At 35.8% G+C, this 15,322-nt stretch overlaps 1 protein-coding gene across 1 annotated transcript in view; it reads right to left on the bottom strand.

Moving 5' to 3' along the window:
- Nucleotides 1-15,322, bottom strand: part of LOC126331023 (piwi-like protein Siwi) — a 242,412-nt gene that overhangs the window by 44,751 nt on the left and 182,339 nt on the right. Inside the window, 1 exon segment of the mRNA XM_049996440.1 lies at nt 13,290-13,435. Coding sequence (XP_049852397.1) covers nt 13,290-13,435 — 146 coding nt within the window.

The following is a 15,322-nucleotide window of genomic DNA, read 5'->3' as shown; positions in this document are numbered from 1 at the left end:
GTCAACTGTCTTGAGTCCTGGGCTCTTTAATTTTGATCAGACAGAGTTGTAAGAAGAAAAAACAACTTCTGAAGCTAGCAAAAACCATTATGTGTAGCACTGTACACAGCCATTACTTATGTGAATATACAATTGTGCTGTGTGTTTTAAGTCTTTTCTGTTGTTCTTTCATAATGGAAAAGTTACAGAAAGATATGGGAAGGCCCTGCCACTAGTCTTTTCTTTGGACAGAACAAAGAGTAAAAAATTCTCTAAGGAGTTTAAGTTCATCAAAGAACAGATGTAGCTGCACAGAGTTAGGAGTAAAACTAAATGTAGTGAACAAAATAGTGAAAATTCAGAAACTGCTAATTGAACAGCTGAGCGGTAGATTATAGGAGTTGTTAATTGAAGATACCATATTGTTTAAAATGTGCAAAAAATTGACTTCTAACTACGGTACCAACCACAAAGCACAATCTAGCTTAAGACAGGTGAAACAAGGTGATGTTCAGCTCTAAGGTAAAGTGATATGTCAAGTACACAACATATCTGTAGCTCATGGTCTTCTTGTGGTGACACTTGACACTTGAACACAGCCAGTAAGCTAGCTATGGTATTTAATTACACACTTTTAAAAACTATTATTTGTGAAGCCTAACAAAGAAACTGCAGTCTTGCAGATGATGCTGTGTTTTTATGTTTGCCAGCATGTTCTCTATATCTGGCAAAATAAAAGATCACGTTTTCACCTACATATAATAACACAAAATTTGGCAATCATCTGCGAGACTCAAAGCACAAAGTTCTTCACAACCACAAAAATACTTCACAATGTCGCTGAAGGCAAATACTTAAGATAGTCTGGAAAATTTTAAAAATACATTCATAAGAAGTGACACAGTATAACGTTCTTAATGGCCTCTTAGATTTTACAGAAAACAACTTCTTTAAAATCTTTCATAGTGTACTGCAACTAATTTCTTTGGCTTTAGCTCCTTTTGTTAGGCTTCACAGATAATATTTTTTTTTAAAAATACATAATTAATGCTGTAGCCTACTTACTGGATTTTTGGTTTTCGAGTTTCACCACACATAGACCATGAGCAAAGGATCACATTATATACTTGATTTTTTTTGTTCCCTTAGAGCTGAATGTCACCTTATTTCAACTATCTTAGGCTGGACTGTGCATGGACTAAACATTCTACTGTGACCTTTATCCACCTACATCACATATTTTGTCCTTGCTTATATCCACAGACAACATATTGTGTAACTACACATCATACTATTTACTTAAATCTTCTAGTGTCTCAGTGAATTTTCTTAATCACTGCTGCCATATTATTATCCTGGATTTGAGATTTTAATGTTTTCCCTTTGCAGAGGTTGTTGAGAGTCCAAAATTATGTGCTTTTCCTTCCCATCTCATAAGTCTCTCCTGCCCTGGCATTCTGAGTGAGTTTTCCAAACTCTATCTCTTTTACTAAACCTGTCAAGTCCTTTTACTTCACCCCTCTTTCTTCCCCTTCAACCTTTCTGCCAGAAGAAGCCACTGCTGCAAAAGCTTGCATACATGATACCTTTTATGTGTGTAATTCTGGCGCTGCTTGGTGAGCAGATTTTTTTATCCATCCAATTATAGTGTACATGGATAGGATTCTGAAATATGACTCAGGCTGCAGCCTTAATGACATGTTGTCTTTTTCAACTTATTGTTGTCACAACAAAAATCTATACGGTATATAATTGTACACAAGTTACGACATTATTAAAATTACGTATTTATATTTGCAACTAACAGTAACATGAATACACATGTGACCTCTAGTGGCACTAAATGTCAACATGTTCTCTAGTTACTTTTCTCATGTGTCAGTTCAGAGGTGCTATTGCGCCAGTGATGTACTGTGTAAATTGTAACATCGGATGATGCACTTGGCAAAATATACTGTAAATACTGGTTTTAACATTGACATGCAAATGCATCTTACATAACTCTCTGAATAATTAAAATATGGAGTACATTTATAGCTCTCATTGGACACTTGTTATTAATCTTTACCAAGATATGTGCAATAATAACTCGCTCCATGTTTTACAGCTATGACATTGCATGCTATTTTCATAAATTAATGTGCTTTAAACCTAATGTACACTGTTTACAGATCAGATGATGATAACTCTCTTTTACTGAAACCAATTATCATAAAGATTTTGGAAATGCAATCTTGACTGACAAATTGTCTTCCTTCAAGATGAACACAGTATTTAGAGATTGCCACTAATTTCTCAGTATGAGCAAGTTAATAATTCATTTGCTTCTTAAAAATGTTTCACAGGTATTTTAATATATAGTTAAGTAATAGTATGTAGTTCTACTTGTGGTTTTCACACTACTTAATCTATTTCTTATATAGTAGTATATCTGCTTCATTTTCCCAGAATATTTCTTGACTGTGTCAGTTTTCGGGAATAGATTGCTTGATTTCTCTTCTGAATTTCATTTTGAGGTTTCCAAAGTACATGATCCTGCACAAGGCTTTGTGGTAAACCAATAATATTAGGATGCCATGCAATCACTGTTTTTAGTTATTTATTCGCCCTTCATACAAGAGACCAAATTTGGTGCAACGTACATCTACATCTCCATGACTAATCTGCAATTCACATTTAAGTGCTTGGCAGAGGGTTCATCGAACCACAATCATACTATCTCTCTACTATTCCACTCCCGAACAGCGAGCGGGAAAAATGAACACCTAAACCTTTCTGTTCGAGCTCTTATTTCTCTTATTTTATTTTGATGATCATTCCTACCTATGTAGGTTGGGCTCAACAAAATATTTTCACATTCTGAAGAGAAAGTTGGTGACTGAAATTTCGTAAAAAGGTCTCGCCGCGACGAAAAACGTCTATGCTGTAATGACTTCCATCCCAACTCGTGTATCATATCTGCCACACTCTCTCCCCTATAACATGATAATACAAAACGAGCTGCCCTTTTTTGCACCCTTTCGATGTCCTCCGTCAATCACACCTGGTAAGGATCCCACACCGAGCAACAATATTCTAATAGAGGACGAACGAGTGTAGTGTAAGCTGTCTCTTGTCAGATACAATCACGAATAGAAGTGTATATGATGGGTAAGATGCAACTCAAGATTAAAAGTTTGAATAAGCAAAATCAACATCTAATGCCTTAAAATGAACAACATAAGAGGAAAACAGACAAGTTTTACAAGACTAAATGTTCTGACCATTTAAATTCCAGAAAACCTGTTATTAGAAGAGCTCTGTGTATGGATTCTTTTTCTGCTTTCTAATAATTCAACCAATGAAGCATATTATCACAGGAAGCTATCATTTTATTCATCCAATACTCACTAGCTTCTTCTGGGAAATCTGTATTTTACACACCTGATGAAACACCTTAGACCAGGATCAGAATGCCTAGTTCATCCATAAATGATGATGGTATTTTTGATTTCAACAACTTTCACATTTTGAAAAATCAAAACACCTGAAGCTAATGTTTTGGGGCAACTTAGCTGGTGGGCATTGGCTTTAAGTTTTTGACATCTAGACAATTCTCCTTTTTCTCTTAATGGTAGCAACCTATCCTTTTCGTACTGCTGTTTTTTAAGCCAAAAGTTTTCAAATTAAATGACAGTACAGTTACTCAAAAGGTTTATTAACACTCTACAAATTATATATTCAAAAAGTAATTTTCTACTCTTACACTTATTTTTGAAATCCCTGGAATATTCCAAAATGTGGGTTATTGTGTTTCATATGGCTCCCTGGAATATTCCAAAATGCGAGTTATTGTGTTTCATATGGCTCATAATCAGAATGTAATGATCATCACTCCATTTGGAATAACAAATAAACAATTTAATGTTCTGACAGTATTTTATTCTGTGAATGTAGGTGACTGTGTACTGTCTTGTAGCAAACTACGTTGATGTATAGAATGACATTAACTTTTACTTTTTAACAGAAAAAGCTGTTACTTCTGTGGTAACTGTGGCTGGCTAAGGACAAACTGACATGAATAATTCTGTGAACTTAGCAAAATAATCTAAAATTTCCAGTGAAGGAATTTCTATCAGAAAAATCCTGTTTAATAAATCCTATAAACCTCTCTGGAGCAGTCTATGGTAACTTTTTGTTTCAAAACAAGAACTGGAGTTTGAAAACATCATAACAAAATGTTCTTGTTTCTCAGAAAATCCTATAGTGAATGGTAATCACCAGTCAGCAGAATTAAGGCAACTACTGAAAATCTACATGTAATATAAGCAATGAATACCTAGTCGGACAGATGCTGAGCAACATTTAAACATTTAAGGAACTCTAGAATAACTTTTCAACCCATCTTCTTTATTAGAGCTCAAGTCATCAATACTTTGTCCAAGTGTCTGTCTGCCACTCAGTACTTCTTCTATATTTGTCCTGTTCAGGAGGTTGCATGGGAAACTTTTAAGTAATATCTTGGCTGCCACTTCTGAAACAGCACTTATAAGGAAATAGGATCAACAAACAACAATATACAGCAAAGTGAGGGTGTAAGAGACTAGGTTTGCCGCAACTTTTATCTTTTTATGCTGAAGACACCTTACATGGCCAAATGAGCTACATTTCTTAAGTTAATGAGAAGGAGCACTATTATTAGGGTACAATCTTCATTGTTAGCCATGGACTACGGCCATGCAAGTTCCATATTCTGCTTATGTTACACAATAAAGTCTACAGGCAATCAGTGTACTTAAAAGGAATGTGTGTGCATGTATAACAGAGAGAGAGAACATATCTATGGAGATACTTCAAATTTTCATACAAGTAGTTTCCCTCATTCACCTATGTGACACAAGAATTAAGGAATGGTTAATAATGGTTCTAGTGCAAGGCAAAAATTGAGCCCTCTTGACAAATGGAATAATACTTCAGAAACTGTTTAAATATTCAAATACTTTCTGTCAGCACATTGTCACAATATAATCACCCAGTCTACCTGAATTGGCAGACATTCTCATCCATGTATAAGAAACACTTGATAATAGGGATCTGCACTGGAACAAAAAATCTTGCATATGTGATTGAAGATGAAACAGCAAAAACAGTTGGACAAAATATTAGTTCAGGGGCATGTTTATGAGTTACACTGAAGCTGTAATGTGTTCCTTGTGCAATTTTGTATGATACTGCACCTTCCCACAAAATAATGTATAAAAATGTGAGGAGAGTGAAGCTCTTCAAAGCACTGAAACATATCTTGTCCTAGTCCTGATCACTATCATGGTCACAAGATCTACTTTCACATTTAGGTGGAAGAGCACTTGTGTTCAGCTTGAAGAGGATGGGCTAGTCTTTTCTTAACCCTCCCAAATGCGTGATTGTCAAAGCTGACTACACTAATTTCACAATGGTGACCTGAGTTTTCCAACACCTATTGCAAAGCAATTTCGCAAAGTCTAGCTGAGAAGCGGTACCTTACAGAAGCTCATAAATTTGTTTTGGAGAGCCCTTGGCCTAGTAACCATTTGTATAACTATTAAAGGACAGGCATACTCTAGCTATCCTACAGCACTGGATCAAAATTTAAGCATCACACACTTCCTCCAGCCCATGAAAATAGAGCAATTGGGTTGGTTCTTTTGCATTACATGTGGTCTACAGTGAACATTAGATGGATCATAAAAGCACCATTTGTTTATGGACAGTTCCTGGGTACACACTGAAAACCATGATTTTTGGATGTGAACAGTTCCAACTCTGGGAATGGCCACTTCTGTCATTTCTGTTCATGATATTTGATTGAAATTTTATATGTATGTTTTTAAAAATGGTATTCTAGGGAAACTAAAAACTTATTTTGATATCATTTTGTGTTACTGAGATTCAGAGGTTCTAAGTGCCCTATTTAGGCAGAAAACCATAAAAACTGGTTTTAAGTCATTTTTGCACAGTGGGCCACAATTATATAAATAACTAACCATAACAAATGATTCAAATTTCAAGTGCACATTTTTCAGACATTCATCTAGAAAGGCCATATTCCCATTTTTGAATATCTGTATCCATTATCAAGATTCACCTGAAAAACCATGGTTTTTGAGTACCATAAGTACTAAGTGTAATTTCTGTTAATGGTAAATTGTTGAAATTTTTATCATGTGTTCTTAAGATCATATTCCTGGAGAATCTCGAAACTTGTTGAATATCATTATGCATTACAGAGACCCAGAGGTTCAAAGTTACTATACTTATGCATGTAAAATATGCACGTAATATTCAGTCTGAGGTGTAAATATAGGTTTAAGTGATGTAATGAACAAATGGTCATCATTAGGGTTCTTAAGTCGGCAAACTATGTCTTTAGTCAGTATTTTCTCAAAAACAAAACAGTATGACATGATGTTTATGTATAATAGGCAATTCAAGCCTGTACAAATATGCCCAAAGTGGTACTTCTGTGGCAAAAAAATAGGCTAACACTAGATCGCGTGTTAACATGCCTGACAAGAATTTAAAATGACTGCTAAAACTTTCATTAAACCGGGAAGACTGCAAATACAGTAAAATATTTATACTAATATTTTTACTCTTTTAAGATACAAATCATAACCTCAATATTTTCAGTGAACTGCTATCAATGGGCAAGTAGCCAGAAAAAATGTACAGCGAACGATTTTGTGTTAACAATGTGTACTTACTTGTTGTTTATATGTGTTGAAGTATATAAATAATGATGATGTAAATAAAATAGAAAGAAACTTCCACATGGGAAAAATATATTAAAAACAAAGATTCCAAGACTTACCAAGCGGGGAAAGCGCCGGCAGACAGGCACATGAACAAAACACACAAACACACACACAGAATTACTAGCTTTCGCAACCAATGGTTGCTTCTTCAGGAAGGAGAGGGAAAGACGAAAGGATGTGGGTTTTAAGGGAGAGGGTAAGGAGTCATTCCAATCCCGGGAGCGGAAAGACTTCCCTTGGGGGGGGGGGGGGGGGGGGGGGGGGGGGGGGGGGGGGGGGGGGGGGGGGGAAGACAGGTGTACACACACACACACACACACACACACACACACACACACACACACACACACACACACACACACACACATATCCATCCGCACATACACAGACACAAGCAGACATATGTCCTTTTTTTTCCCCCCCCTAAGGGAAGTCTTTCCGCTCCCGGGATTGGAATGACTCCTTACCCTCTCCCTTAAAACCCACATCCTTTCGTCTTTCCCTCTCCTTCCTGAAGAAGCAACCATCGGTTGCAAAAGCTAGTAATTCTGTGTGTGTGTTTGTGTGTTTTGTTCATGTGCCTGTCTGCCGGCGCTTTCCCGCTTGGTAAGTATTGGAATCTTTGTTTTTGAAGTATATAAATAAACTGTCAAAACTTTACTGACCCATAGAATTCATTTTATATAAAAAGCACAGCTTGCTGTGGCAAGGAAATATGAGAAGTAACAGAAAAAGGCCTGTCAGAGCAAAAAAAAAAAAAAAAAAAAAAAAAAAATTTCCAAGCGATTATTTTTCTCTTTATAAGACTCACAGAAAAGCGGGGAACCAGCTGGCTCAATCCTCACTCTGCCTTCCTCACCAAAAATGTTGGCATGCGAACAGATTTGTGCTTTTTCTGTTGAAGGAGACAGGAGACAGTGTTTTCGGGAGACAAAAAGTGGCACTGAAAGAGCAAGAGAGATAGTTGAAGACAAAATAGCAGTGGTAGTCAAAGGAAGAGGTGATAATAGCTGGCCATATATGAGCAGATTTCTGCGATGACCCCCAGATGTTTCAGGTGGATTCTTGAATACCTGGGGACCCACCTACCTGTGCATGAGTGGAGGCACAACCTTCAGAACATTACCCACAGTTCCCAGAATGAGCGATATAGCCTCTTAGCAGGCACACAATGTGGATGGATTCCTGTGACAGGCCTTGTTCAGTCAGTGGCTCATGTGCTACTCTGACAGAATGAAATGCTGATGTCAGCTATCCTGCAAATCTTTCTCAAGCATATTTAAAGAAACTATTTGGGGAAAAGGAGGGGGGGAGGGTAAGAAAAATGGTTTATATGTCAGTTGAAAAAATTGCAAAAAGCTAGGATATTAAAGAGGTGGGACCTGGATAATCTGAAAGAACCGTAAATTGTTGACGAGTTTCAAAATTAGGGGATGACAGACGATAATGGGGAGGAAATACAGCAGAAGAAGAATGGATAACTTTGAGAGCTGAAATAGTGAAGGCAGCAGAGGATCAAATAGGTAAAAAAGCCAAGGCCTAGTAGAAACACAAGAAAAATTGAATTTTTTGATGAAAGGATAAAATACAAAAATGTAGCAAATGAAGCAGCTGAAGGAATAGAAACGTCTAAAGATGAGACTGACAGAAAATGTAAAGTGGCTAATCAAAAATGGCTAAAGGACAAATGTAAGGATTTAGAAGCATATTTAATTCGGGGAAAGATAAGACACCACATGAAAGTGTTTTTGTTTCCTAATCTAATTCTCTCAGCATCACATGATTTAATTCAACTACATTCCATTATCCTTGTTTTGCTTTTTCTGATGTTAATCTTGTATCCTTTTTTCAAGACAATGTCTATTCCGTTCAACTACATTTGATATCCTCTCTTCTTCAGCATCATCTGCTTCTCAAATTGTAAAACTCATGTACTACTTTAAGTGTCTTGTTTCCTAATTCCCTCAGCATCATATGATTTAATTTGACTACATTCCATTGTCCTTGTTTTGCATTTTTCAGTGTTCATCTTATATCCTTCTTTCAAGACTATGTATATTCCATTCAACTACTCTTCGAATTCCTTTGCTGTCTCTGACAAATTACTATGTCAACCACAAACCTCAAAGTTTCTACTTCTTCTCCCTGGACTTAAATTCCTACTCCAAATGTTTCTTTTGTGTCCTTTATCTCTTGCTCAATGTACAGGCTGAATAACATAGGGGATAGGATACAATCCTGTCTCACTCCCTTCTCAATCATTGCTTTCTTTTCATGCTCCTCGACTCTTATAACTGCCGTCTGGTTTCTGTACAAGTTGCAAATAGCCTTTCAGTCTCTCTGAATTTCAAAGAGAGTAGTCCAGTCAACATTATCAAAAGCTTTCTCTTAGTCTACATATGATATAAAAATAGGTTCACCTTTCCTTAACCAATCTTCTATGAGGAGTTGTAAGGTGGAATATTAAAAAGGGCTTTGGGGAAAAGAGAAGCAGCAAGGGCTCAGGTGGAAAACCAGTCTTAAGCAAAGAAAGGAAAGCTGAAAGGTGGAAGGAGTATACAGGGGGTCTATACAAGGGAGATATACTTAAGGGCAGTGTTATAGAACTGGAAGACAATATAGATGAAGATGAGATGGAAGATATGATGCTGTGAGAATAATTTGACAGAGCACCAAAAGCCTAAGTTAAAACAAGGACCTGAGAGTAGAAACATTCTGTTAGAACTATTGATAGCCTTGAGAGAGTCAAGCCACTGCAAATTCTTCCATCTGTTGTGCAAGATATATGAGACAGGCAAAATACTGTCAGACTTCAAGGACAATGTAATAATTGCAATTACAAAGAAAGCAGTTGCTGACAGATGTGGAAACTATGGAGTTATCAGTTTAATAAGTCACAGTTGCAAAATATTAACATGAACAGTTTACAGAAGAATGGAAAAACTGGTAGAAGCTGATCTCTGCGAAGATCAGTTTGGATTCTGGAGAAACGTAGCAACATGTGAGGCAATACTGATTTTACAACTTCTCATAGAAGATAGGTTAAGGAAAGACAAACGTAAATTTATAGCGTTTGTAGACTTTGAGGAAGCTTCTAAATATATTGACTGGGATAATCCCTTTGAAATTCTGAGGGTAGCAAGGGTAAAATAGAGGAAGTGAAAGGCTATTTACAACTTGTACAGAAACCAGATGGCAGCTGAAAGAGTCGAGGGGCATGAGAAGGAAGCAATGATTGAGAAGGGAGTGAGACGGGTTTGTAGCCTATCCCCTTATGCTATTCAGTCTGTATATTTAGCAAGCGAAGGAAACAGAAGAAATATTTGGAGTAGGAATTAAAGTCCAGGGAGAAGAAATGTAAACTTTGATGATTGCCATTGACACTGTAATTCTGTGAGAGAAAGCAAAGGAATTGGAAGAGTATTTGAATGGAATAGACATTGCCTTGAAATAAGGATATAAGATAACACCAAAATATGCAAAACAAGGACAATGGGATGTTGTCAAATTATATCATATGATGCTGAGGAAATTAGGAAACAAGACAAAGTAGTACATGAGTTTTGCAATTTGGGTAGCAGGTGATGGCTGACGTACTGAGGATATAAAATGTAGACTAGGAATAGCAAAAAAAGCATTTCTGAAGGAAGATAAATTTGTTAACATCTAGTCTAAGTGTCAGGAAGTATTTTATGAAAGTCTTTGTATGGAGCATAGCCATATATATGAAATGATAAATGGTTTAGACAAGAAGAGAACAGAAGCTTTTGAAATGTGGTGCTACAGAAGAATGATGATTAGATGGGTAGAACATGTAGCTGATGAGAAGGTACTAAACACAAACTGGGGTGAAAAGAAATTTGTGGCACAACCTGACTAGAAGAAGGGATCAATTGGTATGACACATTCTGAGACATCAAGGGATCACCAATTTAATACTGGAGGGAAATGTAAGGAGTAAAAATCATTGAGGAAAACCAAGACACGAATACATTAAGCAGACTGAGAAGGACGTAGGTTGCAGTAGTTATTCAGAGATGATGAGGCTTGCACAGGATAGCGTAGTATGGAAAGTTGCATCAAATCAGACTTTTGACTGAGGACAACAACAACATAGCTTTATATGTGAGCTTTATGGTGAAGTCCTTAAAGCAATTATTAATGATTCTGTCAACAGTTCAAAACTAGTTGCCTAATATAAATACTGCAACTGTTGACAGAATCATTAATAAACACTTTAAAGAGTTTAAAAAAGTTGCTGTTTCCCTGTCAACAAAATAGTGAAATTGAAGAACCATGATGAAGTGCCTATCATTTTGCTAAGGGTTATAGTAATTGTGATATTTCACATATAAGTAACACACAGCATAAAATATCAAAAGTGTTCAATGAAAAACAGGTGTTGCTATGAATTCACATTTTCACATTAGACTATAGATTGCTGCATATGAAATTCAACTAACATACTGAATTTTTCTTTGGAGGTTTCTATCTATCACTGATTTCCTGAAAGTTGATGTTATGTAGCACACTCATTTGGGATTGCACATGCCAGCCATAAAGCTTAGGGATGGGAAAAACTTTAGTTCTGAATAACCAGTACTTTTTGATATTTGTTTGGTCTGTTATAAAAGGCACTTTTTACTAATAAAAGAGTAAAAAAACTAAAGTATCAATTAGTCACAGCAACAGTGTGAAAATTTTTCATTTTGAAATAAATCTTTTTAAAAAAGGTATAACTTTTATTCACAAAATTTTCATTGTTTTGAAATATGGTGTTGTTACAGAAGATGGGAAAGTGATCAGTTCTATTTTAAAAACATTACCAACAGAAATGAGCAACAAATCCAGGGCATAAGAATTGGTAGAGCATTGCTGAGACAATAATGCTCTTGTTACCGTGTGTAGTGTTTAAAGCTATGCGTGTATGTGCAGTGTGTAAGATTGGCTCCCACTGTTGTCACTGGAAATCTGTGGTACTGCAAAGTGGCACGAACCCTAGACCGGATTGTTTTTACAAAGCGACACAGCAGTGAAGTACAGTGCTTCAGATGCTTTAAAAGATTGGAGATTTGTCTGCCATTTCCATTAAATAATAAAAGATAAAGGAAGTTATGGTAACAGTAATTGATTAAAAACTTAACAACAGTTCATTCTTAGTCTACAATAAAAACAGAAAGTATCTGGTCTGCTGTCTTATGCATTTACATGCAAAGACAGTTTAATGCTTATTGCCCCTGTGTGTGTGTGTGGGGGGGGGGGGGGGGGGGGGAGAGGGGGGGGGGGGGGCACCCAGAGTTCTTCAACCTCAGTTGTCACCCTTTAGAAACAGCTGATCATAATGCACAAAAAGTGGTAAGATCCCTGATTACAACATGATTTTTGAGCATAGCTACCAAAAACTAGAATTTCTGTAGTATTTGCCAACTTATCACTTTTCGATAAAAGCAACAAATGGTGGATTGACTAGGTCGTCTTTCAGTTGCCTAGTTAACTTAATATTTTGGTTCTAAGTATTTTGAAACTGAGAGATCAAAATTTTTCCAACTTTGTCCCATTTCTACATGCATTACAGGCAATAGTTGGAATAAAAAACTAAAAAATCATTTATTTTACAAACCGGCTATTTTGTGTGGTTTTAACACTCACATTAAACAGGTTGTTTCAGCAGTCACTGCCATCCCTAATAAAGCTAGAATGAAATACTCGAGCCTTTGCCATATTCTACACAAGCAGAACATGCATCACAAATAAGACTAACTGCTGACTTTGACAATGTAATGATATAATTTTTTAAGTCGTTAGTAACTAATGAAATGAGAATTAAGGTGGCTTTTCATCAAGATAAGTGAAGAAATTAATGTTTATTTTTACACTGCAAAAGTGCTTTTTCATAATCTTGTTGCCTGATTTGTCCTCAGTTTCTCATTTAATAAGCCACTGTTTCAAGATTCTGTCGCCTTCGCAACTTGACTAGGATGTTAGCGAGGTAGCAATGTGTAGACTCTACTAAGAAGCAAATTGTAACGTGGCAATTATAGGAATGCTGAGTATACTCGAAATTTGCTAATGATGAACTTTGCTGACTTTGACAATGTAATGATATAATTTTTTAAGTCGTTAGTAACTAATGAAATGAGAATTAAGGTGGCTTTTCATCAAGATAAGTGAAGAAATTAATGTTTATTTTTACACTGCAAAAGTGCTTTTTCATAATCTTGTTGCCTGATTTGTCCTCAGTTTTTCATTTAATAAGCCACTGTTTCAAGATTCTGTCGCCTTCGCAACTTGACTAGGATGTTAGCGAGGTAGCAATGTGTAGACTCTACTAAGAAGCAAATTTTAACGTGGCAATTATAGGAATGCTGAGTATACTTGAAATTTGCTAATGATGAATGAATATAATAAAATTAATGGTGCTGTAAATTAAAGCAAGCTAACAGTTATATATTAACTGTTCCATTTCATGTCACAAGTAAATTGTATGTTCCACATTACAAAATTTGCTGTGTAACTTCATTGTCCACAAACACAAACCTCTGAGCAAGTGTTATTACATCATCCACAATGGTCCCAGGTGGAGGATTCTGTTTATCATGGAATACTCTTGAATTTATCCTTTTTGTAACAATTATGAAAGTCATTTTAGCAGTACGACCCCCATATATTTCCTTCAAACGTCCCTGTAAGCAAATCAAAACAATTTGAGTAAACAAACATCTGTTATCCATAAATAATTGCCACAAAATTAGAAACAATCAATTTTAAATAAATATGTTTTAAGATTTGAGTGAAACGAAGTCAGTCCCATCTACAAATATTGTGTTACCTACAATATTTTGTTATTGCTTAATATTCCAAGCAACACTACAGAACTCAAGTACATTATGTCTCGAAAATGAGCCAAATGATTAGATTTCTGAACATGTAATTAAATTATTGAAGATTTCATAATTTGCGATTTTGAAGATTTTTTGGTGTTGTAAGTCCTTGCTAGTGACGAACAGACATGGTAAAACAAATGCATATGAAATTTGGGTTATTGTTTCCTTTATATATCAGACGACAAAAGCTCCCCTGGGAACCTGTTACTAAAAAGGAGAGCTCTCAGGAGAGGGACTGACTTTTTGAAACCATCTATACAGTGATGTACATTAGGGTCCCGACTACCTTATCTTGCAGCCATTCACCCTGGCACGCATTCATTTGTGAATAATTGACAGAAAAAGAATTTTGTAATCTTGTGTGATGTTATAGAGCCTTAAAGTGAGAGTAGTAAATGTAGTTGTATTGTTGCATATTTGTTAGCACGATAGGCTCACTTGGAGGATATTGTGTGTTTGTATCTTATCAGGTGATTCTTCTTCTTTTTTTTTTTTTCAATTTTAAAAATTGTTATCAAAATGATTTTGGTCATTATTTTTATTCAATTAAATGGTTTAAATGTAATTTATTTTAAATTCTAACTCTCTGTCACTTCATTTTAATCATCATATTAACTTTTAAATTTACTCTTTCTTTCATACCCTTTTTTACATTTGGAATATTTGAGAATGTAATTTCAGGTATCTTTTTGTATTAATTTCAATTTAATTCCTTCCAGCTGATCAGCTCATAATTTTACCCATGTTATTGTATTAATTATTTCTATACCTCATTCTGTTTGAATATAGTTTTATTTGTAATCCCTTCATTCATTTATATCTTCATCTGCATTAATTGCCCATACTGACTAAGAATTTGTGACTTTTAATCAACCAGTCAACATGATCATATCTTTAATTATTGTGATGTAAATAAAATAGAAAGAAACTTCCACATGGGAAAAATATATTAAAAACAAAGATTCCAAGACTTACCAAACGGGAAAGTGCCGGTAGATAGGCACAATGAATAAAACACACAAATACACACACAGAATTTCGAGCTTTCGCAACCGGCGGCTGCTTCGTCAGGAAAGAGGGAAGGAAAAGGAAAGATGAAAGGATGTGGGTTTTAAGGGAGAAGGTTTAGGGGATAAAAGGATAGGTATATACTCGCGCGCGCGCGCGCACACACACACACACACACACACACACACACACACACACACACACACACATCCATACATAAACAGACACAAGCAGACATATTTCCTTGTCTGCTTGCGTCTGTGTATGTATGTAACATAATATAAACAATGGTAGCAAAAAAAGAAGTAAAATTATTTTAGTCTCTACATCAAAATGAAACATCCTCACATTCCAAATGTCTCAGCAACTGTAGTGTGAGCAAAATAATTGGCAACTTTTGACACTTCATGCTGGAAGAAGGTTCATGACACTGTTGCTCAGGTAATGATGATCCAGCTTCCCCTTCTGCACTCTTTTGTCATGCTGTGGTATCAAGCATCAGTTGCTTTGGTGTTCCACAGGTCACATTGAAATGTAGTGTTTTCAAATATTTGAATGTTCTGTATCACTCAGTTGTTGTTGTAAATTAGTTTTAACATTGTTTTTGTAGTAATGTGTTAATATCTAGTCATGATGTTTCCTCTGAGTAAGGTCATTCAAGAACTTGGGTGCCAACTA

The sequence above is a fragment of the Schistocerca gregaria genome, chromosome 1 (assembly GCF_023897955.1).
Source record: "Schistocerca gregaria isolate iqSchGreg1 chromosome 1, iqSchGreg1.2, whole genome shotgun sequence".
In the NCBI taxonomy this organism is placed as follows: domain Eukaryota; kingdom Metazoa; phylum Arthropoda; class Insecta; order Orthoptera; family Acrididae; genus Schistocerca; species Schistocerca gregaria.
This window is presented reverse-complemented; position numbering and strand designations above follow the sequence as displayed.